The sequence below is a fragment of the Leopardus geoffroyi genome, chromosome C3 (assembly GCF_018350155.1).
Source record: "Leopardus geoffroyi isolate Oge1 chromosome C3, O.geoffroyi_Oge1_pat1.0, whole genome shotgun sequence".
Lineage (NCBI taxonomy): Eukaryota > Metazoa > Chordata > Mammalia > Carnivora > Felidae > Leopardus > Leopardus geoffroyi.
Genome location: NC_059338.1, coordinates 448,085 through 473,528, shown reverse-complemented (window position 1 = coordinate 473,528; position 25,444 = coordinate 448,085). Strand labels below are relative to the sequence as shown.

Below are 25,444 nucleotides of genomic sequence, written 5' to 3'. Positions count from 1 at the left end.
CCTAAAGTCCCGACGCCTCTCTGCGACTTACAATGTCCTGCCCGCACGAATGACGATCCCATCAGGCGGCAGCCGGGCGAGCTAGGACCCGAGGAGCTCGTTCAAAGCACCAACGCGGGGCGGGGTTGTTGTATATTAACACGCGATGGGGCTGTAAACTGAGGCCGCACGTCGGGCGCAGAGATTACTAAAAACAACTTAAAAAGTAATTAACACGCGCGAAGGCGACATAATTGATCGGTGCACCGTGGGTCTCGGGAGGAGAAAGCGCAGTGTCGCCTCCCTCCCGGGGCCACCGGGGCAGGACGGGTGTCAAGCGGTAGCTTGATGGTGAATCCCAGGCCTTTCCGAGGCGGCAAAGTCCTGGGAGGACGACGCGTTGTTCCTCCCGTGGCGCTGCTCCCCAGCCCAGAAGGGGCCACCAGGCGACAGCCCGGGAGCCACGAACCGAGAAGCCAGACGAGCCTCGCCAGCAGGACCGTCAGGCCGCGGCGCGCCGAGCTCGACGCCGGAAGCCCGAGTCGCACGGAGCGGAGGCTGAGGGCCACCTGCCCAGACGACGAGTCCCGGCGGCCACAACCCGCGCGCCTGCGCCGACCGGAAGAGCCGCTGGAACCCTCCGCGGTCCCGGCATCCCCCGCGGTCCCGGGATCCTCCGCGGGGCAAGATGGCCGCGGCAGGGACGGCCCCGGAGGTGACGGGGTGCTAGGCGGTACGTCCCTCGGCCTCTCCCGAGGGCCGAGGGGGTCCGAAGAAGTGAGCTCACGGCCCAGCCCCGCAAATGCGTGTCGGCTTTTCTTGCCGTGGCCATGGGGACGTCCCAATAAAGCCTTTGCCCTGACAGGCAATTCCAGCACCTCTCAGCCCTGATCTGGAACCTCCCGAGGGCTGCAGTGTCAGCGCTCCGACGGGGCGCGAGGCCAGTCCCTCCGTCCCCACAGGCGCGACCCCGAGCACCCCATGCCTACAGGCGCAGGGAGGCGTAGCCTCCCCCAGGGCAGCCACCTGTGCTGGTTGCTCTGCGCTTTCACCTTGAAGCTCTGGTAAGGAGAGGCTGAGGGCCGGGAAGTGGAGGGGGCGGGAGGATCGCCTCGTCCACGCCCCTGGGGGGGGGGGACGGAGTCCGGGAGCAGGCTCCGCGGAGGTCGGGAGTTCCCTGTTTGCCGGCTTCAGACTCTTGCCTCCCCACCCCCACCCTTCCTCCCTCCCTGTCGTTGCAGCCAAGCCGAGGCTCCGGTGCGGGCGGAGAAGCTGTCAGGTGGGTGCTGGTGTGGTAACCCGACACCCCCATAGTTCTGTTTTCTTTTGACGTCCTCCCCTTACCGGGAGCACCGGTGGGAAGGGGTGGCGCCACGCGGAATGAAGGCTTTTAGCTGTGCTGGCAAGTCGGCTGGGCGGAACCTTTGGGGGAAATACCTTCTGGGGCTGGGGCTGGCATTTCTCTCCCCTTTTAGTGAGCACCTCAAATTTGCCGTGCTGGCTGGTGGAAGAGTTCGTGGTGGCAGAAGAATGTGCTCCGTGCTCTAATTTCCAGGCTGTGAGTATCTGTTGTCCCGTTTTTGTCATATCTAGTGCCTCTCGGTTTTACGAAATGTGACTTTGCGTCGTCTTTGTGTTCTTGCAGTTTCAGCGTATGTCCACATTGGAACTTGTTTCCCCCCTTAAAATGTGCCCTTTCCTTTCCAAGTCAATGGCAACATTCACCTAATAGTCCTATTCATAAAAAAGAAAGAAAAGAAAAGAAAAAAAAAAAAGAAGAAATCTCGATGCCCAACTTGGGGCTGGAACTCACAACCCTGAGATCGAGAATCGCAGGGTCCACCCACTGAGCCAGCCGGGTGCCCCAATCATGATCATTTTTAATCCAGCAGGCTCTGGAACCTGCCCCTGAGGTGTTCTTTTTAATGCATTTCTCATGCCTCCGGCACATCCAGCATCCCCATCAGAACCCTTGTTGGTTCTCTGTTGACCACCAGCTTGGAGCCATACCAGTTGGGCACCTGCCCCTTCTGAGTGACACTCCTCATGCTTTTGCTGCTGCCCTTTCGTGACCTGTTCTTTGGTCCTTTTCTCCTGACAGAAGACCACTCCTGAGTGTGGTTCCACAGGGTACGTGGAGAAAATCACATGCAGCTCATCCAAGAGAAATGAGTTGAAAAGGCAAGTACTGTTTCTCTTCTTGAAACCTAGGTCAGCTCCTTTGTTCCTGTGATTTTAGGTAGCTCACCCAGGTCTTTCTGTCCCTCTGGAGGTAGCCTGACATATTGGAAGGGGGGCAAAGTATGTGAACCCAAGTACCAGTTCTGTTTCTGGATCACTGGTCCTATTGTGCGGGTTAATGCCAGCTCTGTTCATGACCATACCAGAAAGAAGCCGGATGATATATTTGAGTGGGATTTGTGTGCAGTGAACACGTTAGAAGGCTTCCAGCAGCTTTCTCTTTTCCCGCCAGATGTGTCTTGGTGGGGCTTCAGTAGAAGGGCGATGAGAGGGAGAGGTTGTCCAGCATTCCCTGGGAATAACTGTTTCTTCCTGCTCTTAGCTGCCGCTCAGCTCTGATGGAGCAGCACTTATTCTGGAAATTTGAAGGGGCTGTCGTGGGTGTGGCCTTGGTCTTCGCTTGCCTTGTCATCGTTCGTCAGCGACAGCTGGACAGAAAAGCTCTGGAGAAGGTCCGGAAGCAAATCGAGTCCATATAGTGACCTTCTGCCCTTTGACAGGGGTCTTTAGGGACCCTGCCTCAGACAGAGACTTGTGCCCCTTATTCTGGGAGACTGGTGGTGGCGCCCCTTTCTGCGTTTCCTGTCTAGATCATTAACCAGCAAAGTAAGTAGAATGGTTCCCTTCCCTACTGTAATTTGGTTTGGGACCGGAAGTCATGGCAGCAGGCATGGAAACGGTGGCAACTTTACGCCCCAGGTTACCGACTACCTATCTTCTCCTCCTGCTACTTATTTAAAACTTTCAGGATACAATTTCAGCAAAAAAAGTTTATTTCTCAGCCAAAACCTCTGTTTCCCCTCAACCCTAACCCCAAAGAAGAAATAAAGTTGCAGATGTATAAAGTATTTGAAGTGCCTCATGTAGCCTGTGCCTCAGGGTACAGACATTTAGGACGCCCAGAAATGACTCAGACCCCTGAAGCCAAAGAATTCTGAATGGGAAACCCAGGGGGAACAAGAGCCACGAGGGATCCTGGATTCCTTCTTGTGGCCGGGAAGCAGGTGGGGTCACATCTCTTCTGCATGCAGCACAGCTCCTGCATGCCCATTGGAGCCTGTCTTCCCTCCCATCTTCTCAAGCAGTGTCCTTGTTGAGCCATTTTCACCCTTGGCCTTAAGTGGCCCCCCCGGTCTGGACTCTACTACTGTGGTCTCCAAACCTTCTGTCATGTCCTTGTGACTTAGGATATTTCTGGAAACCACTGTGGGTGGAGGAAGAAGGGCAGTAATAGAGTGTTCCCTTAGGTGGGGGATCCTAGAGGACAGGACTTCCCTCCCCCATCTTGACTACCCTGAAAAACAGCCCCCCCCTGCCTTGCCTCACCTCCATGAGGCTGGTAATCCTCAGGCCCAGCTTCCCGGAGACCCTGAAAGGGGCTGACACTGGGCAGGATGATTAGAGCCAGGGAAAAAAGAAGGATCTGGAGAAAACAAAAGGTCCTTGGGGCTGTGGGGACTAAAGGCAGGGAGCCAAGGGCAGAATGAATAGAGAGCGGTTGGAGTCCTCAGGGATGGGAAGGTGGGTGTGGCCAGGGCTGGGGGTGTCGGGATGGAGGCAAAAGATGGTGGACGTCAGGGGGTCGGGCAGCAGACTGACCACAACACAAGTGCTGGTCTGGGCGGCTTTGTTGGAGGTCCGGGCAGCCAGCAGCTGCAGCTGGCGGAGCTGAGCTACCAGGGAGCTGGGGAGGCAGAGTGGAGAGTCGGGGCGCGAGAATGGCAGCCCTGACGCCAGCCCCCTCCTGCCTACCCGCCCCCCCCCCCCAGGGGAGCTCCCCCCAACCCCTACCTGGGCCTGCCCTCCCCGGAGGAGCAGGTTATGTAGGCACTTACACGTTGCACCTCTCCAGCTCCTGGACTTTTTTCTGCAGTTCCTGGTTCTGTGCAGAGCAGGCAGCGGCCCTAGGGTGTGTGGACAGGCGGGACAAAGCTCTGCGATCCTGTGGGCCCTGACCTGCCTGCCCTGGTAAGGAGGCCCACACAGGGCCCACGGAGAGCTGGACACCGACGTCCAGACATACCTGCTCTCTAGCCCGTCGATGTACTCTTTCTTCCGCTGCCGACTGTCCTGAGCTGACTGCTTGTTCCGGATCTTCCTCCTGACCTTCTTGAGGACCCTCTCCTCTGCCTGGGGGCCCGGGGGTGTCAGTCCTGGGCCCTTAACCTCCCTCAGCGCCCCACTAGCCTCTGTGGTCCTGGCTCTTCAGAGGCCAGGATGGGGCTGCTGTGTTGGGATACCCTTTGGGGAAGCATGTTACCTTGGTGAGGGGCAGGTGTGCGGGCAGGGAAACCCCTTCCTGCCCCAGCAGACGCTTCTCCTCTTCTGTCAGGAACAAGGTCTGACAGGGCAGCTGGTGGAGAACAGGAGAGGGTGAGAGGACAGTGGGGGAGGGTCCTGTCTTTCCCATCACACAAGGCTGCTCCCTGCGTGCCTTCTGGAGAGGAATACGTAACCGTGAAGTGAGGAGGGGCGAAGGGGCCTTAATTCAGACGGGCTCTGTCTGGGGCCTCCTGGGGCTGAGAAGGGAGAGAAGAGGGGTTGTGATATGTCCTTTGCCCCCAGGCTTAGGACTTCAGGACTCTGAGCAAGCTAGGGAGGGCCGGTTCTGGTCCCCAAACCTTCAGGATATCTGAAGAAGGCAGGCAGCAACTCACTAAGGTAAGGTTTGCTTAGAATGGTTCGCTTTTGCCGTTAACTTCCATCTGGCAGAGTGCGATGTCCAGTCAGGGTCAACCACCGGGAGCTCCCTGGGGCAGTGGCCCATTTTCCCCCAGGGTCTGAGCCCCACTTTCTAGATGGAAGCTCTGTCCCCTGTCAAAGAACTCCCCAAGGGCCACCAGACTGAACAACTTCTCCTAACACAGTCTGTGGGGAGGTAGGGGGCATCTGGTTAGCCTGAGCCTGCCGACAGAGTAACCCGCAGTTCTGGTACTCCTTGAAAGATTTATGCTTCACTTTGACTTAAGAGGAATTTGATTTTGCTTTTGACTCCTGATGATCTTTGGCTTTTAGCCAAACCATTTTTTGTCTTTCTGCCTTTTCCTGATTGTCCCTTCCTGCTCCCCTGAAGCCACAAACTCCCCAGTGTTTTGATGCGAATGCAAGCTTAGAAGCATCGGACTTCCTAAGGTCCCTCAGCCCGATTCGGAGATGTTTGGTGTGGATTCTGGTGCCAGCTTCGGCCAGGCTTGCAGGGAGGCCAGAACCCTTTGCCCACGTTTTGCACCCAAGCAGCTCTGTCGTCAGACAGTGACTGAGCAAGACCCCTTCCTCGCCCCCCACTGCAGGAACCAGTCTAGCCAGCCTGAGGGAGGCAGCTGAGTGTTGCCCACTGTGCTGTGGCCCTGGCCGCATGGTGCTTCCGGTGGGAACAGGTCACTTGCTGCCCCACACCCTGTGCCAGTCACCAGCTGGGATCCCAGGCAGCCTGCCCCCTCCATGTCCAGACCCAAGGCTGAAACAATGGCCATGCTGAGCAAAGTGCACATAAGTTCTGGCCTTTCTCCCGGACCCTGTCTCCAGTCTCCCTCACCCCACTTTCTCCTGAACTGAGTCCTCGCCACCTTACCCGCAAGGGCTTCTGTCTTCCTTGCCCTTTTCTGCACTTAGAATCACCCATGCCTCCCTGGTCTTCAGGCCCAATGCCACAAAAACTGGGACAAAGAGACTAGCATCAGTTTCCCCCTCCCGCAGCCTCCTTCCCCATCTGTGTGGGTGCCTGTCTTTGTATCCAGGAGTACTGGATCTGGCCGGCCAAACTCACCAGGGTCGCAGGAGGCACTGGGTTTACAGTGCCTGCCCCGGGCAGGGTGTCGTGAGCATCACAGGGCAGCTCGCAGACCACGCAGGCTTCGGGCACCGTCAGTTGTGGGCTCCGCTGACCTGAGGGAGACACAGGTGGCTAGGAGTAAAGGAGACGAAGGGCACACCCCCCATGGCAGCAGGGCCTGGCTGGAGGCACAGGCTGGGAAAACCCCTCGCCCCAGGACTAGGGCTGGGCCTGAAAGGCCACTGTCGCCTTTCCACCAGGAACACTGACCTGGCTGGAGAGAGATGCACCCTACAGCTGGCCCAGCTTCCCCCTGCGTCCTCTCCAGGGCCCCTGCCTCATAGACCACCTCATAGAGAGCAGGGGGACTGGGTGCTTGAGGGGCGGGGGGCCTGTCTGGACGGCCAGGGTCCTCAGATGGATGGCCACTGTCGCTGCTAGCAGAGGCTCCTGAGCAGTACACTTCATTGGGGTCAATGAAAAGTTTCAGGAAGTCTTCAGGCTCACTGTCTCGAAGGCCCTGCAGGACCAGAGGGAGTCTATGTGTGCAGAGAATTCCAGAGTGCTTGCTATGGGACGTCAAACCTGCATCTGGCCTCTTCGGTCCCTTGTGTCCTTGGACATGGGGATGGTTACAGGTCACATGTCCTTTAGGGGCTTGGCCTTCAGACGTCTCCAAGTGGAGGCTGAAGCCTGGTGGGCCCCTCATCACAGCTGCGCCTCCGCCCACCCCACCGGCATCTCTCCCACTCACACAGCCACGGCCCCCACTGGGCTCCCAGCCTCGCAGCCCCTGTTCTTGGAGCTTCGTCCCCGGGGCCTCCGGAGGTGGGCCGTGCAGTCCCGGCTCCGGGAAGGTCCCTGTTGAGAAAACGTCTTCTGGGGACTCCAGCCACGCATCCAGCAGGTCGGGGGTTCGGAAATCCATTCTGCAGAGAGAGCGGGACCAGGGTGAGGGCGCCCTCCCCCCAGCTCCTGGGTTCCCCGCTCCTCCTTCCACCCTCTCCCTGCCTCACCTGCCCCCGGGGATCTCGCCTCCGGCGGCCCGACGTCTGGCTCAGATGAACGGCCCACCTCAGTGTTACCTGTTCCCAGAGGCCCAGCCCGCCGGCCGCCCGAACGGCCACCACCGCGCTTCTTTCCTCCAGGATCTCGCATCCTGGACCAGCCCAGCCAAGCCCCGCCCCCGGCCTGACCCCGGACACTGCAGAGTGGCTGGCGCCTGGCCAGGGGCCACGGCGGGCCCGCGTCTTCGAGCTGGGGGCCGGGAGGCTAGGCGTCGGCAAACCGGCCTGGAGCAAGACACAGACAGCCTCGCCCTTCGGGCCTCGGTTTCTGCTAGCGACAGCGAGTCTTGCTGAGGGTTTGGACGGGCTCCTCAGGGAAGGACGGCGATGGCTGTGACCGGAGCACACCGAGTGCCTGCTCTCCGGCCGTGAGTTGCGTAAGACGAGAGCCCGGCAGGGGGTGAAGACAAAGACACTGCGGGAAGGCCGCAACCCGACGGCCCGAGTCTCGCCAAGGGTTCCCCTCCCCCGCTCCGAGGCGCTCTTTCCACTCTGGACTCTGATGGGACGCCAGAGGTTTGAAGGGCAGGGTGTCGAGCCAATGGGAGCGCCGACTCGAGGCAGGCTGCTCCCCGGGTGGCCAGAGGGCTGCCGGGGGGGCGGGGCACCGTGGAGGCGGGAGGGAGGCCGCGAGCCCGGCGGCGCCGGGGCCGGGGCCGGGAAGCAGGGCGGTTCCGGGGCCGCGGCGGGAGCGGCTGCCTGGCTCCCGGGCCCAGGTTCCGAGCCGGGCGACGGGGAACGACCTGTTGGCCCGAGTAGGAGCTCTGAGCGCGCGGAGAGTGTCGCAAATCCCGTCTGCGCGCCGGGCTGCTGAAAAAGAACAGCGGCTGCACACGCATACTCGTTGGACTGTGGGCCAACGGAGGGGATAATTACCAACAGCATTCGTATAGTTTACAAAATGTTTTCATAAACGCTGTTCTCGCATTTAATCCACAACAGCCCCGAAGGAGACAGGGCAGTTCACCTTTCCCTAACTTCACCGACGAAGAGACAGAGATCCATGATTGCAACGTAGCAATACCGAAGCTCACGTGACTGAAGGGCCAGGAATTCATTTCAAATTTGGCAATGGAGCTGCAATGATGTAGCTATGATTTTTGTCTGCCTGCATCCCCAGTAGCGCTTCCGAAAAAGGGTGGCTCCCTGAGAAAAGCAGGACAGTTTGGGGTGTGGATCCAGATCTCAAACTGATACTTCTCATGAAAATTGGAATGTGCTGAGGGTAAAAACAGGAGCAGGATCCATAGTTATCGAGTACCTATTAGACGGTCAGGCGTTTTCATATCACTCCTAATTCTCAGCAAGTCATAGCTGGAAGAGAGAAGTTACTTTCTCGAGGTTACTCTGTAAGTAGGACCAAGGTTTGGACGCCTGAACCCATGTTCTTTGTACTCGCTTGTTTGCACTTTCTCAGATTTCCTGCTCATCTTCCTGCATCCTGCTCAAGTCGTCAGGAGAAAAAGCAGGCTTCCTGGACTGATGCAGAGCTCTAAGGAGAGCAGAGCTTCCCCTGCCTGGATCTTTCCTAGAGCAAGGAAGGTTTCAAAGGGCTTCCTACAGGTTGCATGTGGAGAGATGATTAAGTGGAAAATATAGTCAGCTTTCATTAATGTCAGAACTGGGAAGAACCTCTGGCAGCGTCGGCGAGTCTAATTTCCCTCTTTCACCTACTTTATCATGTTCCTGAGACGAAAAATGACTTGCTTAAGATCACACATCAAATTAAAGTAAAGGGGCACCTGGTTGGTTCAGCCAATGGAGCCTGAGACTCTTGACCTCAGAGTTGTGAGTTCAAGCTCCACTTTGGATGTACGGCTTACTTTAAAAAGAAAAAACAGAGGCGCCTGGGTGGCTCAGTCGGTTGAGCCTCGGACTTGGCTCAGGTCATGATCTCCCGGTTTGAGAGTTTGAGCCCCGCCCTGAGTCGGGCTCTGTGCTGACAGCTCAGAGCCTGGAGCCTGCTTTGGATTCTGTGTCTCCCTCTGCTCCTCCCCCACTCATGCTCTGTCTCTCTCGTGCTCTCTCAAAAATAAATAAACATTGGGGCGCCTGGGTGGCAGTCAGTTGGGCAACCAGCTTCACTCAGGTCATGATCTCACAGATGGTGAGTTCGAGCCCCGCATCGGGCTCTGTGCTGACAGCTCAGAGCCCGGAGCCTGCTTCGGATTCTGTGTCTCCCTCTCCCTCTGCCCCTGCCCCACTCACGTTCTCTCTCCTCTCTCTCTCTCTCCTTCAAGAGTAAATAAACATTAAAAATTTTTTTAAACATTAAAAAAAGAAAAATAAACAAACATAAAAAAAAGGAAAAACTTTTTTTTAAGTTGATTTATTAAAAAAAAATTTTTTTTAACGTTTATTTATTTTTGAGACAGAGAGAGAGACAGAGCATGAACGGGGGAGGAGCAGAGAGAGAGGGAGACACAGAATGGGAAGCAGGCTCCAGGCTCTGAGCCATCAGCCCAGAGCCCGACGCGGGGCTCGAACTCACGGACCGCGAGATCGCGAGATCATGACCTGAGCTGAAGTCGGACGCTTAACCGACTGAGCCACCCAGGCGCCCCTAAGTTGATTTATTTTTGAGAGAGGGCAAGTTGGGGAGGGGCAGAGAAGGAGGGAGAGAGAGAATCCTAAGCAGGCCCTGGCACTGTTAGCACAGAGCCCAAGGAGGGGCTCTATCTCAGGACCGTGAAACCATGACCCGAGCCAAGATCAAGAGTCAGATAGTCAACTGACTGAGCCCCCCAGGTGCCCCTAAAAGTGGTTTTACTAAAGCACACAGACAGGACCCATGGGCAGAAAGAGCTGCACTGGGGTTGTGATGGGTGACTGTGACTGATTATATACCTTCAGGTTGGGAGGGGGTTAGGGTCAAAGTGAGTCTCAGGAATTTTGGAAGCAAGGTTCCCAGGACCTTGAAGCCTAGCTGTTGTTAGGAAAAGGTCGTTTATTACCATTTGGCCAGTCACGAGCCCCTTCAGTGTGTATCAGTGGGCATATGCTTAAAGGATGATTGTTAACAGGTATCTTGGGGGGTAGAGGTAAAGTAAGTTTCCAAAGGAGTTTTTAGATGTTAAAGTAGACTTACAGGATCCTGGGGGTGGGGATAACGTTAAGCTAAGGTTGCCTTTTGCCCTGAGCAAAGTGTCATCATTGAGGCAGCTGAATTCCTAGAGGAAGGTCGTTTGTCAGTGGGTTGTAGGCAGTAAGAGAATTTAATTTTTGTGTGTGTGTTTCCTACATCACTTTGTATCCTATCCTCCCATGAGGTTAGAAGAGCATTCTGATAGCACAGGGGTTGTGGGCCAAGAGGATCCAGGCTAAGTAAACAACGAGGGTTCTAAGTTGAAAATAACTCTGGTGCATTCAAGAAACAGAAAACAGAAGGGAGGCCAGTAGGGCTGGGGGCAGAGGAGTTCAAGGTGAGTTCAGGAAGAAGCCAACCAGATGCCTTGAGGCAGGAAAGCAGCTCTCCCCCTCCCATCCCTGAGCTGGGGCCCACCAGGTCTCTACTTGCACAGGGCAGCCAGAAGGCTGCACGAAAGCTCAGGCCACGGATAGTCAAGAAGGGATTCCTTTCAAGAAATGCCCCCCTTTTGGAGGCACCTGGGTGGCTCAGTCAGTTAGGAGTCTGACTCTTGGCGACTCTTGGTTTCTGCTCAGATCTCACGGCTGGCGAGTTTGAGCCTGCGTTGAGCCCCACATCAGGCTCCACTGACAGCACAGAGCCTGCTTGAGATTCACTCTCTCTCCCTCCCTCTCTCTTTGCTCCTCCCCTGCTCACACACTCGCTCAAAAATAAATAAACTCGAAAAAAAAAAAGAAAGAAAGAAAGAAAGAAATGTCCTTTCTTTGCTATTTCCCTTTTCCAATTCTGCCTCATCTTTCTCCTTTGTCGTGGGTGCACACGAAAGGAGTCGAGCAAGGAAGTCGGTCCAGGGACGGGAACGTTTTCCCTCGGGCGCCGAGGCCTACAGAAGGGTCTTAGAGCCTCCCAGGGGACAGCCCAGATTGTGCCCGAGACCAGGAAGAAGACCTCACAGTCGCGGGGGTGGGCCCAGGCTCCAGCCTCGCCCGCGGGCGTCCCAGCTTCCGGCCGACCGGGCCCGTCCCACCGCCCCGGGGCGCCCCAGGCCCGCGGCCCCTGGGCCCGCCCGCTCGCCGCCCCGCCCCGCTCCGCCCCCGCCGGCCCCTGATTGCTGCTGGGGCACGTCACTCCGGGTAGGACCCCGCCCCCGAGCGCTCTCATTGGCCGGAAGCGTCTCGGGGGCGGGTCGCGGCGGGCGGGGCCCGGGTCGCGGCGGAACCGGGCCGATGAGGCCGAGGGGGACCCTGGCGAGGTGAGTGTGCGCCTCGGGCCGTGCGGGCTGGGCCGCACGCCTGGGCCCGCCGCGACCCCTTCCACGCCCGGGCCCCGACGGTGGCCGTCTGCCCGCCGCTGCCCGCTTCGGGCGCGGCGCTGGGGGAACGAGAACGGGGAGTGACCCGGCCCCAAACACCCTGCTCAGGTGGCCCACGGAGCTGCCCGCGACACCTCTGCGCAGCCCGACCCCCTTCGCTCCGGCCACTCCTTCCTGCAGGGGGCGCATCCTGCCCTTTCCCGAGAGGACCCAGGCTCCTTGGCTGTCTGGGAGCTCCAGGTGAAAGGGTAATGAGCCGCCCACAAGCCCTCCCGCCTCAGTTTCCCTCTCGCGGGGTCCCTGAACGAGCCACTTGGAGGGGTGAAGTCTGCGGGGAAAGAGGACCGTTCCCGCCACAGGAGCTCATGAGTCGCACTGAGTGGGGAAGGTCGGAAGGTGGCAGGGTGAGGGAGCTCCGCTCTGCTGACCAGCTCTCCCCTTTGCCCCCCTTTAAGTGACCATCGCCCCCTTTGCTCTGTCTGCCTAGGTCTGACAGTCGTTGGAGCAGCCACAGCCACCATGGGGCCCTGGGGAGAGCCAGAGCTCCTGGTGTGGCGTCCGGAGGCGGTGGCCTCGCAGCCCCCAGGGCCCGTGGGGCTGGAGGTGAAAATGGGGGCCCTAGTGTTGCTGCTGGTGCTCACGCTTCTCTGCAGCCTGGTGCCCATCTGCGTGCTGCGCCGTCCGGGGGCTGGCCCCGAAGCCTCAGGTGAGGCCGCCTCCCTGCCGCCTCCCAGGCTGAGGGTAGGGGAAGGCCCTGGGGCTGAGGAGGGTGACCTAAAGGGGGAAAGTGGCAGTGACTATTGCTTGGGTTGGGGCAGGGGGGCTTGAGGGGGTTCGTCGCTCACTCCTGTCTGTGCTCCACTCCTGCCCAGCCTCCCGCCAAAAAGCCTTGAGCCTCGTAAGCTGCTTCGCAGGAGGTGTCTTTCTGGCCACCTGTCTCCTGGACCTCCTGCCTGACTACCTGGCTGCCATAGATGAGGCCCTGGCGGCCTTGCACGTGACGGTGAGCCCTCGCTGGCTGCATGTGACCTTTCATGTGTGGGTGTGTTCAATCACATACCTGTAGGAGAGGTGGCTTGTGTGGCTGTCTTCCTGGGGTGCCCCACGACCGTGTGGAAGGCGTTTAGCATGTGGCCGTAAGAACTGGGGTTTTCAGTTATGGGGCATAAGTTTTCTGTGGTGCACGCCACCCCATCCCCATGTGACTGTTTTGCACCCTTTGACAGTGAGACGAACCTTCTTATTAGGCATGTGATCTGCTCTGTGAGTTCCTGGGTCCCACCTTCCAAGAATGACCCTCACTCTCACACCCCTTTCCTGAAGGCTGTGATAGAGAGCCTGGGAAGGGAAGGAGGCCTGGAGTTCCCGACCAGAAAGGCCATCGTTCAAGGAAGTAGGACGTGAGGAAGGTCAGGTGCGAGGTGTAGGGAAGTCTCGCAGGAAGAAGAGTTGTGTGGAGGTGCCAGGAAGGCCCCCTGGGCTCTTCCTCTTCCTACGACGGAGGACTGAGGAAGTAACACTGACGTACCTGCTGTGGCTGAGTGGCGTGTGGCCCTGTGTGACTATGTGCAAGTCTCAGTGGCCCCATGATAGTGCGTGGCTCTGTGTGTGAGCACACGGCGAGGTGGGCGACACCTGATGCCTGTGTGCGTGCACGCGCCTCCGTGTCACCAGGCCGTCCGCATCCATGACTCTCAGGTGGGGGTGGTTTTGCGCCCCCTCCGCAGGAAACATTTGGCAGTGTCTGGAGACACTACCATTGGGTTGTCAGCTCTGGAAAGGAGGGCTTTGTGCTTGTTCTTGGCATTTAATGGGTACCGGCTCGGGTACAGGACAGCCCCCCAAAATAAGGTTCATCCAATCCGAGATGTCAATAGTGCTGAGGCTGAGCCACACGTAGTGCTGTGAGGGACGCCATAATCCGTGTGATTGTGTATCACTCTGTGTCTGTGTCACCAAATGACTGTCTTTGTGTAAATGTGTCTGTGAGGGGCCCTGGGTCTGTAACTGGGACCCCTCTACACCCTGACCGTGAACCCTCTGCCCCATCCCGGCCTGTGCCCTGAGCTCCCTGCCACCCTCTCCCCACAGCTCCAGTTCCCCCTACAAGAGTTCATCCTGGCGATGGGCTTCTTCCTGGTCCTGGTGATGGAGCAGATCACACTGGCTTACAAGGAGCAGTCAGGGCCGCCGCCTCGAGAGGAGACGAGGGCCCTGCTGGGAACAAATGGTGGCCCGCAGCACTGGCACGACGGGCCAGGGCTCCCACAAGCGGGTGGAGCCCCAGCGGCCCCCTCGGCCCTGCGTGCCTGTGTCCTGGTCTTTTCCCTGGCCCTGCACTCCGTGTTCGAGGGGCTGGCGGTGGGGCTGCAGCGAGACCGGGCGCGGGCCATGGAGCTGTGCCTGGCTCTGCTGCTCCACAAGGGCGTCCTGGCCGTGAGCTTGTCCCTGCGGCTGCTGCAGAGCCGTTTGCGGGCGCAGGTGGTAGCTGGCTGTGGGATCCTCTTTGCATGCATGACACCTCTGGGCATTGGGCTGGGTGCAGCCCTGGCAGAGTCGGCTGGGCCACTGCACCAGCTGGCCCAGTCTGTGCTGGAGGGCATGGCAGCTGGCACCTTTCTCTATATCACCTTCCTGGAAATTCTGCCCCAGGAGCTGGCCACTTCTGAACAGAGGATCCTCAAGGTCATTCTGCTCCTCGCAGGCTTTGCCCTGCTAACTGGCCTGCTCTTCATCCAAGTCTAGGGGGCTCCAGGTGCCCTAGACCTTCCTTTCCTCTCCCAGAGTATGAGAATAAGGAGTGGGGAAGGGAGGTACTGAGGATCAAGGGGTTCTCAGAGATAGGGATGGAGTCTTTGGAACTATCTGACCCACGAGAGGGATGTGGTAGACAAGAGCCTGGCCCTAAGGGACAAGAGACAGTTAAGTCACTAAAGACATGATTGAAGGACGTTCATATTGGGGAAGACACTGAATGCCAGGATCCGGGGTCAGACACTACATACAGGGACAGGCTGACACTGGGAAGGCTGGAGGCAGGTGCCCAGCTGCCGTGGGGTAGAGGTGTAGAGAAGGCACAGCCCAGGGTCGGCTGTCCTGCTGGTTCTAGCCCATTTCAGCCCTCTGTCACTTGGGGGTGGAGTGGAGCCCTACTTTTCTTAGCTCCTACTCTCCTCTTAGTCTCCTGCTTCCCTTCTCCCAGGGGACTAGTGCCAAACGGCCTCTTCCTGCCAGTTCTGGTACCTTCTCTGGCTTCTCTAGTCCTGCTCACTCCTCTGTTTTTAAAGTGCCAAATAAATCTCTTCCCTCTTTCTCAAAAAGCACAGTGATGGCACTGAACCGTGCCCAACACTTCAGCGGAGGGGCCCTGCTTGCCCTTTATTTGGGGGCAGAAATGTTTGCTGAGTTAGGGCTGGGAGAGGGTTGCCAGAGCCACGGCCGCCGCCACCACCACCACTACACCCTAGGAATATTGAACATGGACATGGTACCCCATGCCCGGATGATAAAAACTGAACTGCCAAAACTTTTTTTTTTTTTTTTCTATACCAGAGGAGCCCAAGGGGGAAGGGGAAGGCTCACCCTCAGCGTTATTTTTGGGGAGGGAGGGCTGTGGACAGAGCCATATTCTCTAGAATCTATTTTACTAACTGACCTGTTTTGGGACTTGTTACCCAAATAAAAGATGTTTCTATATATTTGTACAGTATCTGATTCATTTGTCTTGGGGAAGGGGTGGGCACGTGGCCAGTCTGAGAGGGCTTGAGTCCCAGATGTTTACAGGGACATTACCCTGCTCTCCCGATTCTCATTCGGGCCTGAAGACCCAAATCTTTCTCCTTTTGTCTCTTCCTTCTTCCCGCCCTGTCTCCACCCCTTCCCTTCCTCCCCTTCCCCTTCCTCCCCTGCATCCCGCTCCCCTTCGCGTTCGGAGCCTCGGGACAACTTTAGAACTACTCTTCCCAGCCTGCCCCGTGCGGGGAGGAGCCCAGGGAGGAGGAGTCAAGTTCCCAGGCCCCGGAGCCACAAGGCTGCTGGGAAATGGGGTCCGCTTCCTGTCCGCGCCGCTCGCCCGGGGCCGCGCAAGGGTCACGTAAACAAACTACAGTTCCCGGCGGCCCCCGCGCGGCAGGTCCGGGCTAGGCTGGGGCCGGGTTCGCGGTGCTCGCCGAGGCGGCGGCGGCGGCGGCGGCAGCGGCGGCGGCGGCTGCGGCTGGAGGCGCGGGCCGGGGCCCGCGGCGGGGCCGGGGCTGGTCCGGGAGGGTGGCGGGGAGGGACGCGCAGGGAAGATGGCGACGGCGGGAGCGAACGGGCCCGGCTCGGCCACGGCCGCAGCTTCCAATCCGCGCAAGTTTAGTGAGAAGATCGCGCTGCAGAAGCAGCGTCAGGCCGAAGAGACGGCGGCCTTCGAGGAGGTGATGATGGACATCGGCTCCACCCGGGTGAGGGGCCGCCCGGGCAGCGGGAGCGGAACGAGCCGCCGCGGAGCGGGGAGCCGGGAGGCGGGGCGGGGGCGGGCGCCAGCGCGAGGGAGGCGGAGCGGGGCCGCCGCCGTCCGGGAGGCGCGGGCGGAGGGCCGAGGGGCCGGAAGACGGGCTTGCGGGGGAGGCCGGGGCTCGCGGGAGCCTGGGGTTGGGGAGCGAGCGGGGGCCGCGTGCAGAGAGCGCATCCCCGATTGAGTCCCCGGGGACGCTGCTGCCAGCATCCCCGAGGCGGGGCCGGGCCCGGGGCATGGTCCGCTGGGCCCAGCCTGGCGCCTCCGAGTTGGTGATGTCCTCCAGTCGGTTCCCTCTGCCCTGTTGTGCCGCTCTCGGCACTTTCGAACCTCCGGGAAAGGGCCCCTTGAGTGGTTTGAGTCGCAGCGCCGGGTCTAGTGGGGCAGGAAGTCCCCTCCTGCGTCCCTTCCCTTTGCTTCCTTTTTCAAATATTTCTTGTGGTTTCCTGACGTGAATGTAGGTGAGGACCAATGCGCACAGACTGTGCTTGATGTTTTGCTCTGGCCGCCGTGGAGGGGAGGTGGAGACTTTGAGGCTCCAAAGCGGGTAACCAGTTGGCTATAGGTCAGGTTTGCTGAGCTTTCTAGGAAGATGACTGCTTAATGGGTCGGTTATGGGGTGTCTGGCAGGGTCTTCTATGTTTGGGAATATTCTTTTCTAAGTAGTTCCAGAAAGAAAGCATCCTGGCCGAGTTGCCTTTGAAGCCCCTCTGGCCTTGGTTTCTTGCTTCCCAGGGCTGGATGTCAGAGGGAGTGAGGGTGGGAGTTGGCCCAGCTGGGAAGCAGCCCTTGTTTAGGGACACGTTAGTCTCCAAACAGCAGGTGAGCGTGTTGCACTGATCCCTCGCCGCAGGGAGCTGGAAGGAACCTCAGGGGACATAGTGGAACATAAATACCATATTTGAAAGCTCTTTCTGCTGGGCTGACTGTGGTCGTGTCTGTGACCATGACTCTGGTTGTACGCTTGTGTGTGTCCAACACTGAACTGTTAGTCTTTCTTGTGTTTTTTTTCCTCTGAGTTTCCAGAGACCGTGTGTTCTAGTTTGTGGGGGGTCAGAGCAGAGAGAGTCAGGTGGGGAGGCAAATCGCGTGTGCCTGTGCACACACACCCCTCCAAGTGCCATGAGGCTCCTGATCTAACTTTGGACTGCTCTCCTTTAGGAGGCAAGAAGGTGGGCGAGAGGCACCGCTTGAGATGCTGCCCTCTGTCTGGACTGTGACCCCAGCACAGGTGTGGGGGGACTTGAGCATCTGTGTGTGCGAACAGAAAGGCCGTGAGAAGTTCAAAGCTGAGATTTCTGTCTTTGTAGTGCTCTGGTTTGTCAGAACGCCGCCTCCGCCCACCCAGCCCCTGGGCTGCGCATACATGTCTAGTGGGCATACGGGGCCAGGGCTTGGGGACCCAAGAACCTAAAGCCAAAGATAAGACATCTGGGGCTTAGCTGGTTATCTGGCCAGCAGAGAGGGCTCCTCAGAGGCAGACACAGCTACAGGGGCCTATGCTACCGAGAGGCTGGGTTATCACACACAATAATAGCAATTCGAGTGGCCCAAACGTTCACATCGTGTCCGCTAAGCTCAGTGGGCCGACCTCTTGGAACAGAAAGTCACTTTCGACGTTGGCCTGTGCACCACAGTACATGACCCCCGGAAGCTCACCAGTCGCCCTGGGCCTGGGTTTTGGTTAGCAGCAGCGTCTGAGTCTCAGAAGTCGGCGCTCACCTCTCTCAGACGGGCTTGAGACGTGTGGACAGGCAAACACCACGCCAGCCCGAGGGTTGTGCCTCCAGGTGCGTCTCCGCAGAGTGGGGGTCAGGTCAGGGAGACGGCTCTGGCCCAGGCTGAACTGGGGCATTCCTCACCCCCATTCTCAAGGTTCCCCTGGCAATCCAGAGCCTTTAGAACTAGTTAGAAGGGGGCAGCTGGCTGGCTCAGCTGTGGAGCGTGCGACTCTTGATTTCAGGGTTGTGAGCCTGAGCCCCCGCATTGGGTGTAGAGGTTACTTTAAAATCTTGGGGGGTGGGGGGGGGGAAGAACTTAAACAGAAGATGGCTTCTTGGTTTTGGCACTGTTTTTCCAGCTCGGAGAGCCATCATTTCCTGGATATTCTAGTTCTGGTGGTGCAGGCTCTCTGTGTGGCTTTCCTGAGCCTAGAAGCCTGTGCCCTCCGGAGTGGGATGGGGACAGGCCGGCGATAATGGCTCCGTGGCATCCACCGTGGCCTGCCCCTCACGTGCCAGTTAGTCCTAGACGCATGTGGAGGGGAAAGGGGGGGTGCCTCATAGGCACCCTTCCCCGGAGTCAATCCACGTGACTAGCCTGGGGGCTCCTGGCAACCCCTCAGGGACTCTGTTTAGACCGCTGCCAGCTGGGACCGGCCGCAAGCAGAATGGCAGGCCCCGCCTGGCAGGGGGATGCCCGCCGTCGGTGGTGGTGACGAGAGTGGCCTGCAGAAGAGCCGGGGCAGTTTCTGCACCAGGTCTCAGCGGACCTGTCCCCCAGCACGGCCTTTTCTTCGGGTGGCCCTCCGGGGTGCGCTGGCAGTGGTGGCACACAGGTGGCAAGGGTGGCCCACAGGGACAGCGGTCAGGGTCCTCCCTGACGTTGCCATCTGTCCTCCGTGTCTCAGTTACAGGCCCAAAAACTGCGACTGGCGTACACGAGGAGCTCCCATTACGGTGGGTCTCTGCCCAACGTTAACCAGATAGGCTGCGGCCTGGCCGAGTTCCAGGTGAGTGGGCGCCAGCCCTGGGGGGTGGGGGGGGAGGGCCCGGGCGCCCGGGCCGCTGCCCCTTTGACTTCTCTGTGTCTTTTGGCAGAGCCCCCTCCACTCGCCTCTGGATTCGTCTCGGAGCACTCGGCACCACGGGCTGGTGGAGCGGGTGCAGCGAGACCCCCGAAGGATGGTGTCCCCGCTCCGCCGCCACCCCCGCCACATATCCTTCCCGGAGGGCGGTGGGGCGGGGTTCCCGGAGAACTCGTGGTGGGAAGGGACTGGGGTCCTCTCCGGGCCTCCCAGAAAGGCCGCCCCCTGGCCCACGCGGCAGCGCTGGCTCCCGTGGTGGTGAGCCCCCCCCTCCCCGGGCCGGGCCTCAGTCTCTGGCCGGCACAGTCTTCGGCTTGCTCTTTGCCCCCAGAGGCAGGACACGTGTCTCCTGCCCGAGGGGGGTTTGGGTCCCTCTGCACTTTTTTTTCCTCGCCTTTCTGTTTCTGGCTTTCGGTCTTAGAGGCTTTTGTAGACCCGTTTCCCACGCCCTGTCTGCTTGTTCTCCTTCATTTTCCCAACTCTTCTGGGCCTGGTTCCTTTCTCTCTTCCTTTCTTTGGCCCTGCTGTGGCCCCTTGCAGAAGAGGAGGGGGTGCTTGTTTCTGGAACCGGCCTCCTGTGCTGCCCCCGCTACTCTCTCACCTGGTCTCTGTCCCCACTGCCCCTTCCTCCCTTCTCCTTAACTGGTGCTGCTCACGTCGACAGCTCTCCCTATAGTCCTGCCTACTTGTCTCCTCCCCCGGAGTCCAGCTGGCGGAGGTCAGTGTCTGGGGCAGACGGCTCTCCTGTCCACTCTGACGTGTCTCTGGAGGGAGCTGGGGTTGGGGCGAGGCTTTCAACAGCGTGTCTTCCTGATGCAGGGCTGGGAGGGTGGGGGCGGGCGGAGTAGGTGGGTCAGAGTCCGGTCTTGGCCATGTTGACACGGGCCGGCCAAGCCTCCCAGCCCAGCCAGCGCGGGACCAACGGGGACCGTGGCCGGCCGGGGTGTGCGTCGGGAGGAGGCGGAGTCCTGGCCCTCAGGTGTCTGGACCTCCCCGCTCACGTCCTCCTCGCTGCCTACGCTACACCGTCCCGCTGGCCCCCACGATGCCCGTTCCACTTGTCCTGGCAGAGAGAAGTTCACAATTTCCAGATCCCTTAGCTTGATCGCGGGAGAGGGGTCACGGGTCACAGGTAGCAGAAGAACCGGAAAAGGGGCGCGGCCCTGGGTGCCCAGCCCCGTCTGTCTCCGCCTGGGCTGCACAGCCGTCTGCAGCCCCGTGCCTGCTTTCCTGTCCATCGCTAGCCTTCCTCCTGGTGACCCTGTGTTTCCACCCCAGGACGATGCCCTGGGGCAATTTCCCTGCAGAGAAGGGGCAGCTGTTTCGACTACCATCTGTTCTGAACAGGTGACGGCCCTGGCCTCCTCGGGTCGCATCTCGTACCGCAGTTCCCGGGCCCTGCTCCCTCGCTCCACGCTGTCCCGGCAAGCACTTTCCCCTGTGGAGCGGGGCCCGGGGCCGGGAAGCCTGCTCATCTCAGCCTCCCCCCACCCCACAGGACAAGTTCTGACTCTGCCCTTCACACCAGCGTGATGAACCCAAGCCCTCAGGACACTTACCCAGGTCCTGCCCCTACCAGCATCCTGCCCGGTCGCCGCGGAGGTGAGCGGCCCCGGCCTCGGGCAGGGCAGGGAGTCGTTTCCACGGCTCAAGCCGGCGGGCGGGGAAGCGCGTCCCGGAGCCAACTCTGCTGCGTCCTTTGCAGGTTTCCTGGACGGTGAGGTGGATGCCAAAGGTACGTGTTCCTTGCCGTGTGTGGATACTGGCGGCAGGGGGCTTCTGGGCCAGAGTCGGGGCTGCGAACAGGGCCGGGTGCAGGACCCGCGCGTCCCGGCTCCGTCGGCCACTCTCACGGCCAGTCGTTCTCTTTCAAGTCCATGGTGCCGAGGAGACCTTGCTAGACGACAAGCACTTGCTGAAGCCCTGGGACGCGAAGAAGGTCGGTGTGGCCCACGTCCCTCTTCTTTCCACGGGCCAGGTCCTCCTTGGCCCTTGCCAAGTGTTCTTCCTTCTCTCCTCAGCTGGCCTCCTCCTCCTCCCGGCCTCGGTCCTGCGAAGTCCCTGGAATTAAGTAGGCACCTCCGGGAGGCTGGCGGAGGGGCTGGGGGAGACGTGGGAGGCTGGCATCCGGCCCCCTGCCCCCCCGAACGCGGCCCCCACGTCCCCCTCTCTGTCCTTTCCCCCCCACAGCATCTTTCCGTCTCCTGACCAGCCCGCCAGCGTGCCTGTCCTCCCGCCCGCCATGAACACGGGAGGCTCCCTGCCTGACCTCACCAACCTGCACTTCCCCCCACCACTCCCTACCCCCCTGGACCCCGAGGAGACCGCCTACCCCCACCTGAGCGGGGGAAGCAGTACTTCCAATCTGACCCACACGATGACCCACCTGGGCATCAGCGGGGGCCTGGGCCTGGGCCCGGGCTCGGGCTATGATGCGCCAGGTGAGTGTTCCCTGGAGCGCTGCCTGGCTGGAGGGGCGAAGGGGTGGGGGGCTTGAGCACCTGGGACCCTCCCGTGACTGCACACACCAGTCCACCCCGGGATTCCCTCACGGCAGATGTGGCTTTTTCTAGAAAGGTGATGAGGGCAGCCTTCGGGCGGGCCGTGCCGGCCTCACTGTCAGGGACAGAGCAGGGAGGACATCGCCTTGCCGCTTCCATAGTCTGGTCACTGCTACCTGTTCTGGGCAGAAGGGGGCCCAGCTCCCATCAGTAACGTTGGCATCTCTGGTTTTTGTCTGTGCAGGACTTCCTTCCCCTCTCAGCCACCCGCCCTTGCAGGCCTCCCTGAGCAATCCCAACCTGCAGGCCTCCCTGAGCAATCCCAACCTGCAGGCCTCCCTGAGCAGTCCCCAGCCCCAGCTCCAGGGCTCCCACAGCCACCCCTCACTGCCTGCCTCTTCCCTGGCCCGACACACACTGCCCACCGCCTCCTTGGGCCACCCCTCGCTCAGCGCCCCGGCCCTCTCCTCTGCATCCTCCTCCTCTGCCTCGCCTCCTGCCCTGGGTGCCCCCCCTTACCCAGCTTCTACCCCCGGGACCTCCCCCCGCCATCGCCGTGTGCCCCTCAGCCCCCTGAGTTTGCCCGCGGGCCCAGCTGACGCCAGGAGGGCCCAACAGCAGCTGCCCAAACAGTTTTCGCCAACAGTGTCACCCACCTTGTCCTCCATCACTCAGGTATGCGTGGCTCCCTTCCCTCTGTGTCTCCCTTCCTCTTCTCTTCCTGCTGAGTGCTCTCCCTCCCACCTTCAGCTTTCCAGATGTCTGTCCTCACTTCTGAGCTCCCGTGTCCGCCCTCCCCTCCATTCCTCTGCCCCTCTCGCCTCCCCCCTCCTGAAGAGTGCAGGCCCCGGGGTCACATCCTGGCCCCACGTCTTGCTAGCAGCCGCCTCCCTGGACGGGTGGTCAGGAGGTCTGCCGTGGTCTGTGGGCCTCGCGTGCTCACCTGTAGAACGAGGATGCTTTTGTAAGGGTCACGGGAACGGTCGACGGGACGTGCTTAGGCCAGGCCGGCTCAGGCGCACGCTCCAGACATGCCAGCTTGGTCCTTGCCTTGCCTCCCTCCCTTCCTTCTTCCCATGCTGTCTGTCTGTCTGTTCTCGTGTCGCCATCCTGTCTCATCCACCTCTCCCATGGCTGTTTCGCACCCACTTCCCCGAGGCAGAGGCTCTCAGATCACACAGCCTCGGCTCCGTTCTTTGTTTCCAAGAGGAGGACGTTGGCCCGAGGGAAAGTACCGTCCAAGCTTACTCTGCAAGTTAGGAGGAGTTGGGACCAGACTGGGCACCTAGCTGAGGGCTCCTTCCTCGATGCTGAAATGCCCGCTCTTCTTTTCTCTCGCCCCTCCTCCTCCCCCCCCTTCCCTGGAATGCGTGTTGTGTGTTCCATCTTGACGCAGGTCCCCTTTCGTGGAGGAAAGACTAAGGCCAGGCCAGCAAGGGCTCTGCTCCCTCAGAGCCTGGAGCGAGACCCACGCCCCTCTCCCCGCCCCCCTGCCGCTGGTGCTGGCCTGTGGGATGGGTTGCAAGCACTTGCTTGCTGACGGTGCTTAGGAACCACTTACTTCTGCGGCGAATCCCGAGCAAGTTGGGCTCAGACTCATTCGCTCCCTTCCGGGCCGATACGCACGTTGGGAATCTGCACCCAACCCCGGGGTCGCCCCGTGGCACCGTCAGCTTTGTGTTGAGCGTGGTCGCAGCCTGACAGGGTGGGGAACCCCAAGAGTTCCTCTCGGGGGCGCGCTGAGGGCTAAGCTTCTCCCTTTCTCCTTGCCTTCAGGGTGTCCCCCTGGATACCAGCAGACTGCCCACTGACCAGCGGCTGCCTCCATACCCGTACAGCCCCCCGAGTCTGGTTCTGCCCGCCCAGCCGCCCACCCCAAAGCCTCTGCCGCAGCCAGGGCTGTCCTCTCAGGCCTGCCCGATGCAGCCCTCAGGCAGGCCACCGCACTGTGGGCTACTGTACCCGCCCAGCTCCGGGGGACACGGGCAGCAGTCTCACCACCGGCTGATGAGTGACTTCAGCCTGGGGAACGTGAGTGCCTAGGTCTCCGGCTTAGCAGCAGGGGAGGTCCCATGTGGGATGGCCGGTGCGCTCTGAACTGGGAGAGCTGGTCGGGGTGGGGGTGGGGGATCACCCCCTCCAGGTACCAGCAGTGCCAATCTGAGGCTTCTCTGCTCCTGCCCCTGGCCCTCAGCTGTCCCTGCACAGCGTGCCCTCTGCCGGCTGCTGCCCTGACTGGCTCTCTTCCTGGCATGCACGCGCTCTGTCCCCGCAGGGGTGGCACCCACACCTGCTCCGGGCCCCGTGCTCGCTTCTGCTGCTCTGCTTGCTGTCTTCACCCTCTCCTCTCATTCCTTGGGATGGGGGTGTGGGGTGGGTGCTTTTCTGGGCAGAGGGGGGCAGAAGGGACACGCTGGTCCAAAGCCCGCTTCCTCAGGGTCTGTCTGTGTGTCCGCAGCCAGAGCAGTTCAGCATGGAGAGCCCATCGGCCAGCCTGGCGCTGGACCCCCCTGGCTTGTCTGAAGGGCCTGGATTTTTAGGGGGCGAGGGGCCAGTGAGTGGCCTCCAGGACCCCCATACCCTCAACCACCAGAACTTGACCCACTGTGCCCGCCATGGCTCAGGGCCCAACATCATTCTTCCAGGTGAGCGGTGTGGGTGGTGACGGGCAGGGAAGGAGGAGAGGACACGTTTGCCGGTGCCTCACGAGACTGAGGAGTCTCAGGAGAGTTTTCCGGGCCCGGCTCTCACCCGTCTCTTCTGCCCACATAGGAGACTCCTCCCCCGGCTTCTCTAAGGAGATTGCCGCAGCCCTGGCCGGAGTGCCTGGCTTCGAGGTGGCGGCGGCCGGGCTGGGGCTGGGGCTGGGGCTGGAGGAGGAGCTGCGCATGGAGCCCCTGGGCCTGGAAGGGCTCCACATGCTGAGCGACCCCTGTGCCCTGCTGCCCGATCCTGCCGTGGAGGACTCTTTCCGCAGTGACCGGCTGCAGTGAGGGGCCTCTTCAGCGTCCGTCTTCTTGGCCCTGCCCTGTCACTGGTCCTTTCCTTCCTTCCCCCTGGCCAGTAGAGACTCCACTCTGCCCCCTAGATCCTCTTTCTACCACGAACGAGGAATCCCAAGAATGAGAAAAAAGCAAGGGGTCTTGTCCAGGTGGCCCCTGAACTCTGCACAAGGGGCGGGCCTGGGGGAGCTGCAGGGAGGGCCTAAAGCACTTGTAACTTTGAATCCTCTGTCTGGAGGTCAGAGCCTGTCGGAAGGCAGGGATGGAGGGGAGCCCCGGAGGCGGGGCTTGCCCTGCGCCTGGGGGGTGGGCGGTGCCGGCCCCTCCCCACTCTTCCCCTTGCAACGCAGGAGAGAGCCAGAGTGGATATTATTTTTTATTAAATATATTATATGTTAATAAAAAAATCATATCAAGCTTTGGCGTGGTTTCTATTGTTGGATATGTATCTGGGGGTTTAGAGGGTCCTGGGGCCCTCTTCTCAGCGCTGTTGTGGTTTGTGGAGGGGCCTCAGCCTCAGAATCTGTACCCAGCGTTGAACTTGGGCGTCCAGGCTGGATGAGGACTCCCAGGGCAGCACATGTGCCCCTCCCGTGCCCTCCCACCCCACCTGTCCAGGCTAGGCTGAGCGTGGGGACAGGGGGCCCTGGCTGGCCAGGCGCAGTGCTGAGGCCTGGCAGTGAGTTCCGGGTGAGGAGGTGGCCGATGGCTGAGATCGCAGGCCGAAGTTTACCCAGGGGCAGCTGGCTCCGAGGAGGCTTTCACACCAATTGTGGATGCCCGGCAGGACTCAGGCTGGGTCCCGGGAGAGCCTAGGAGACAGTCGTACCTGGGCAGCCTCGGTGGGATGCTCCCGGGTCTCTCGCCACTCGCCTGGAGAGGCTTCCCCTTTCTGACTGCCCTCTGCCCTCCATGCTCTTCCGCACTCACCAGTCAAGGGAGTGGTGTCCCCTTCGGCTCCCCTGCCCCCCTGCTTTCCCTACACCCCACGATGCCGGCCTCTCCTCTTCCTCTTTCCAAAGCCCTTGTCTTTTTCAGAAAAGGGAACTGAGAGCTTGTGGCCGAAGCCAACAGGGAATGCAGTGTCCCCTAAACCTGGAAGTAGCGGTGTCACAGGGTCGGCGCAGCCAGCCGGGGCCTCCTGGGCCACATGTGACCAGGCCCGGCGGCCTGCGTGCAGG

The 25,444-nt window shown here is 60.3% G+C and overlaps 4 protein-coding genes across 9 annotated transcripts; 3 read left to right on the top strand and 1 right to left on the bottom strand.

Moving 5' to 3' along the window:
* Nucleotides 1-24: 24 nt before the first annotated feature.
* On the top strand, nucleotides 25-3,068 carry JTB (jumping translocation breakpoint). 2 transcript variants are annotated; one of them, XM_045456014.1, is made up of 6 exons: nucleotides 25-756; nucleotides 845-1,043; nucleotides 1,221-1,258; nucleotides 1,455-1,537; nucleotides 2,081-2,160; nucleotides 2,543-3,068. In XM_045456014.1, the coding sequence occupies exons 2-6, from the start codon at nucleotides 961-963 to the stop codon at nucleotides 2,697-2,699; spliced, it is 441 nt and encodes a 146-aa protein (XP_045311970.1). In that variant the 5' UTR covers nucleotides 25-756; nucleotides 845-960; the 3' UTR covers nucleotides 2,700-3,068. The 2 variants fall into 2 exon arrangements, with proteins under 2 accessions (XP_045311970.1, XP_045311969.1); XM_045456013.1 differs by having other exon boundaries at nucleotides 626-1,043.
* CREB3L4 (cAMP responsive element binding protein 3 like 4) lies at nucleotides 2,976-7,125 on the bottom strand. Of its 2 annotated transcripts, none has more exons than XM_045455975.1 (10): nucleotides 7,009-7,125; nucleotides 6,747-6,921; nucleotides 6,263-6,512; nucleotides 5,987-6,105; nucleotides 4,481-4,657; nucleotides 4,244-4,350; nucleotides 4,056-4,124; nucleotides 3,820-3,904; nucleotides 3,547-3,643; nucleotides 2,976-3,424 (listed from the first exon to the last, which is right to left on the bottom strand). In XM_045455975.1, exons 2-10 carry the CDS (start codon nucleotides 6,918-6,920, stop codon nucleotides 3,231-3,233), a joined length of 1,272 nt encoding a protein of 423 aa, XP_045311931.1. In that variant the 5' UTR covers nucleotide 6,921; nucleotides 7,009-7,125; the 3' UTR covers nucleotides 2,976-3,230. The 2 variants fall into 2 exon arrangements, with proteins under 2 accessions (XP_045311931.1, XP_045311933.1); XM_045455977.1 differs by having other exon boundaries at nucleotides 4,481-4,573.
* A 141-nt stretch (nucleotides 7,126-7,266) lies between these two features.
* SLC39A1 (solute carrier family 39 member 1) lies at nucleotides 7,267-15,157 on the top strand. Of its 4 annotated transcripts, XM_045455980.1 has the most exons (5): nucleotides 11,357-11,399; nucleotides 11,568-11,707; nucleotides 11,947-12,165; nucleotides 12,332-12,462; nucleotides 13,551-15,157. In XM_045455980.1, the coding sequence occupies exons 3-5, from the start codon at nucleotides 11,979-11,981 to the stop codon at nucleotides 14,202-14,204; spliced, it is 972 nt and encodes a 323-aa protein (XP_045311936.1). In that variant the 5' UTR covers nucleotides 11,357-11,399; nucleotides 11,568-11,707; nucleotides 11,947-11,978; the 3' UTR covers nucleotides 14,205-15,157. The 4 variants fall into 4 exon arrangements, with proteins under 4 accessions (XP_045311937.1, XP_045311935.1, XP_045311934.1 ...); XM_045455981.1 differs by lacking the exons at nucleotides 11,357-11,399; nucleotides 11,568-11,707 and adding an exon at nucleotides 7,267-7,436; XM_045455979.1 differs by lacking the exon at nucleotides 11,568-11,707 and having other exon boundaries at nucleotides 11,303-11,399.
* Nucleotides 15,158-15,616: 459 nt separating this feature from the next.
* Nucleotides 15,617-24,679, top strand: CRTC2 (CREB regulated transcription coactivator 2). Its single transcript, XM_045455970.1, has 14 exons — nucleotides 15,617-15,901; nucleotides 18,584-18,685; nucleotides 18,774-18,890; nucleotides 19,417-19,478; nucleotides 20,039-20,107; nucleotides 20,259-20,362; nucleotides 20,466-20,495; nucleotides 20,635-20,699; nucleotides 20,782-20,831; nucleotides 20,951-21,201; nucleotides 21,506-21,936; nucleotides 23,038-23,292; nucleotides 23,720-23,906; nucleotides 24,034-24,679. The coding sequence occupies exons 1-14, from the start codon at nucleotides 15,749-15,751 to the stop codon at nucleotides 24,252-24,254; spliced, it is 2,097 nt and encodes a 698-aa protein (XP_045311926.1). The 5' UTR covers nucleotides 15,617-15,748; the 3' UTR covers nucleotides 24,255-24,679.
* Nucleotides 24,680-25,444: the final 765 nt, after the last annotated feature.

Excerpts from the sequence above, each read along its gene's own strand:
- JTB (XM_045456014.1), top strand. The coding sequence starts at position 961 with ATGCCTACAGGCGCAGGGAGGCGTAGCCTCCCCCAGGGCAGCCACCTG. Across the intron at positions 1,538-2,080 it reads CGTGCTCTAATTTCCAGGCT|AAGACCACTCCTGAGTGTGG; the intron begins GTGAGTATCTGT and ends TTCTCCTGACAG. Across the intron at positions 2,161-2,542 it reads AAGAGAAATGAGTTGAAAAG|CTGCCGCTCAGCTCTGATGG; the intron begins GCAAGTACTGTT and ends TCCTGCTCTTAG.
- CRTC2 (XM_045455970.1), top strand. The coding sequence starts at position 15,749 with ATGGCGACGGCGGGAGCGAACGGGCCCGGCTCGGCCACGGCCGCAGCT. Across the intron at positions 20,832-20,950 it reads TGCGAAGTCCCTGGAATTAA|CATCTTTCCGTCTCCTGACC; the intron begins GTAGGCACCTCC and ends TCCCCCCCACAG. Across the intron at positions 21,937-23,037 it reads CCTTGTCCTCCATCACTCAG|GGTGTCCCCCTGGATACCAG; the intron begins GTATGCGTGGCT and ends CCTTGCCTTCAG.
- CREB3L4 (XM_045455975.1), bottom strand. The coding sequence starts at position 6,920 with ATGGATTTCCGAACCCCCGACCTGCTGGATGCGTGGCTGGAGTCCCCA. Across the intron at positions 4,351-4,480 it reads CACACCTGCCCCTCACCAAG|GCAGAGGAGAGGGTCCTCAA; the intron begins GTAACATGCTTC and ends CCGGGCCCCCAG. Across the intron at positions 4,125-4,243 it reads ATCGACGGGCTAGAGAGCAG|GGCCGCTGCCTGCTCTGCAC; the intron begins GTATGTCTGGAC and ends CACACACCCTAG.
- SLC39A1 (XM_045455981.1), top strand. The coding sequence starts at position 11,979 with ATGGGGCCCTGGGGAGAGCCAGAGCTCCTGGTGTGGCGTCCGGAGGCG. Across the intron at positions 12,166-12,331 it reads GGCTGGCCCCGAAGCCTCAG|CCTCCCGCCAAAAAGCCTTG; the intron begins GTGAGGCCGCCT and ends ACTCCTGCCCAG. Across the intron at positions 12,463-13,550 it reads TGGCGGCCTTGCACGTGACG|CTCCAGTTCCCCCTACAAGA; the intron begins GTGAGCCCTCGC and ends CTCTCCCCACAG.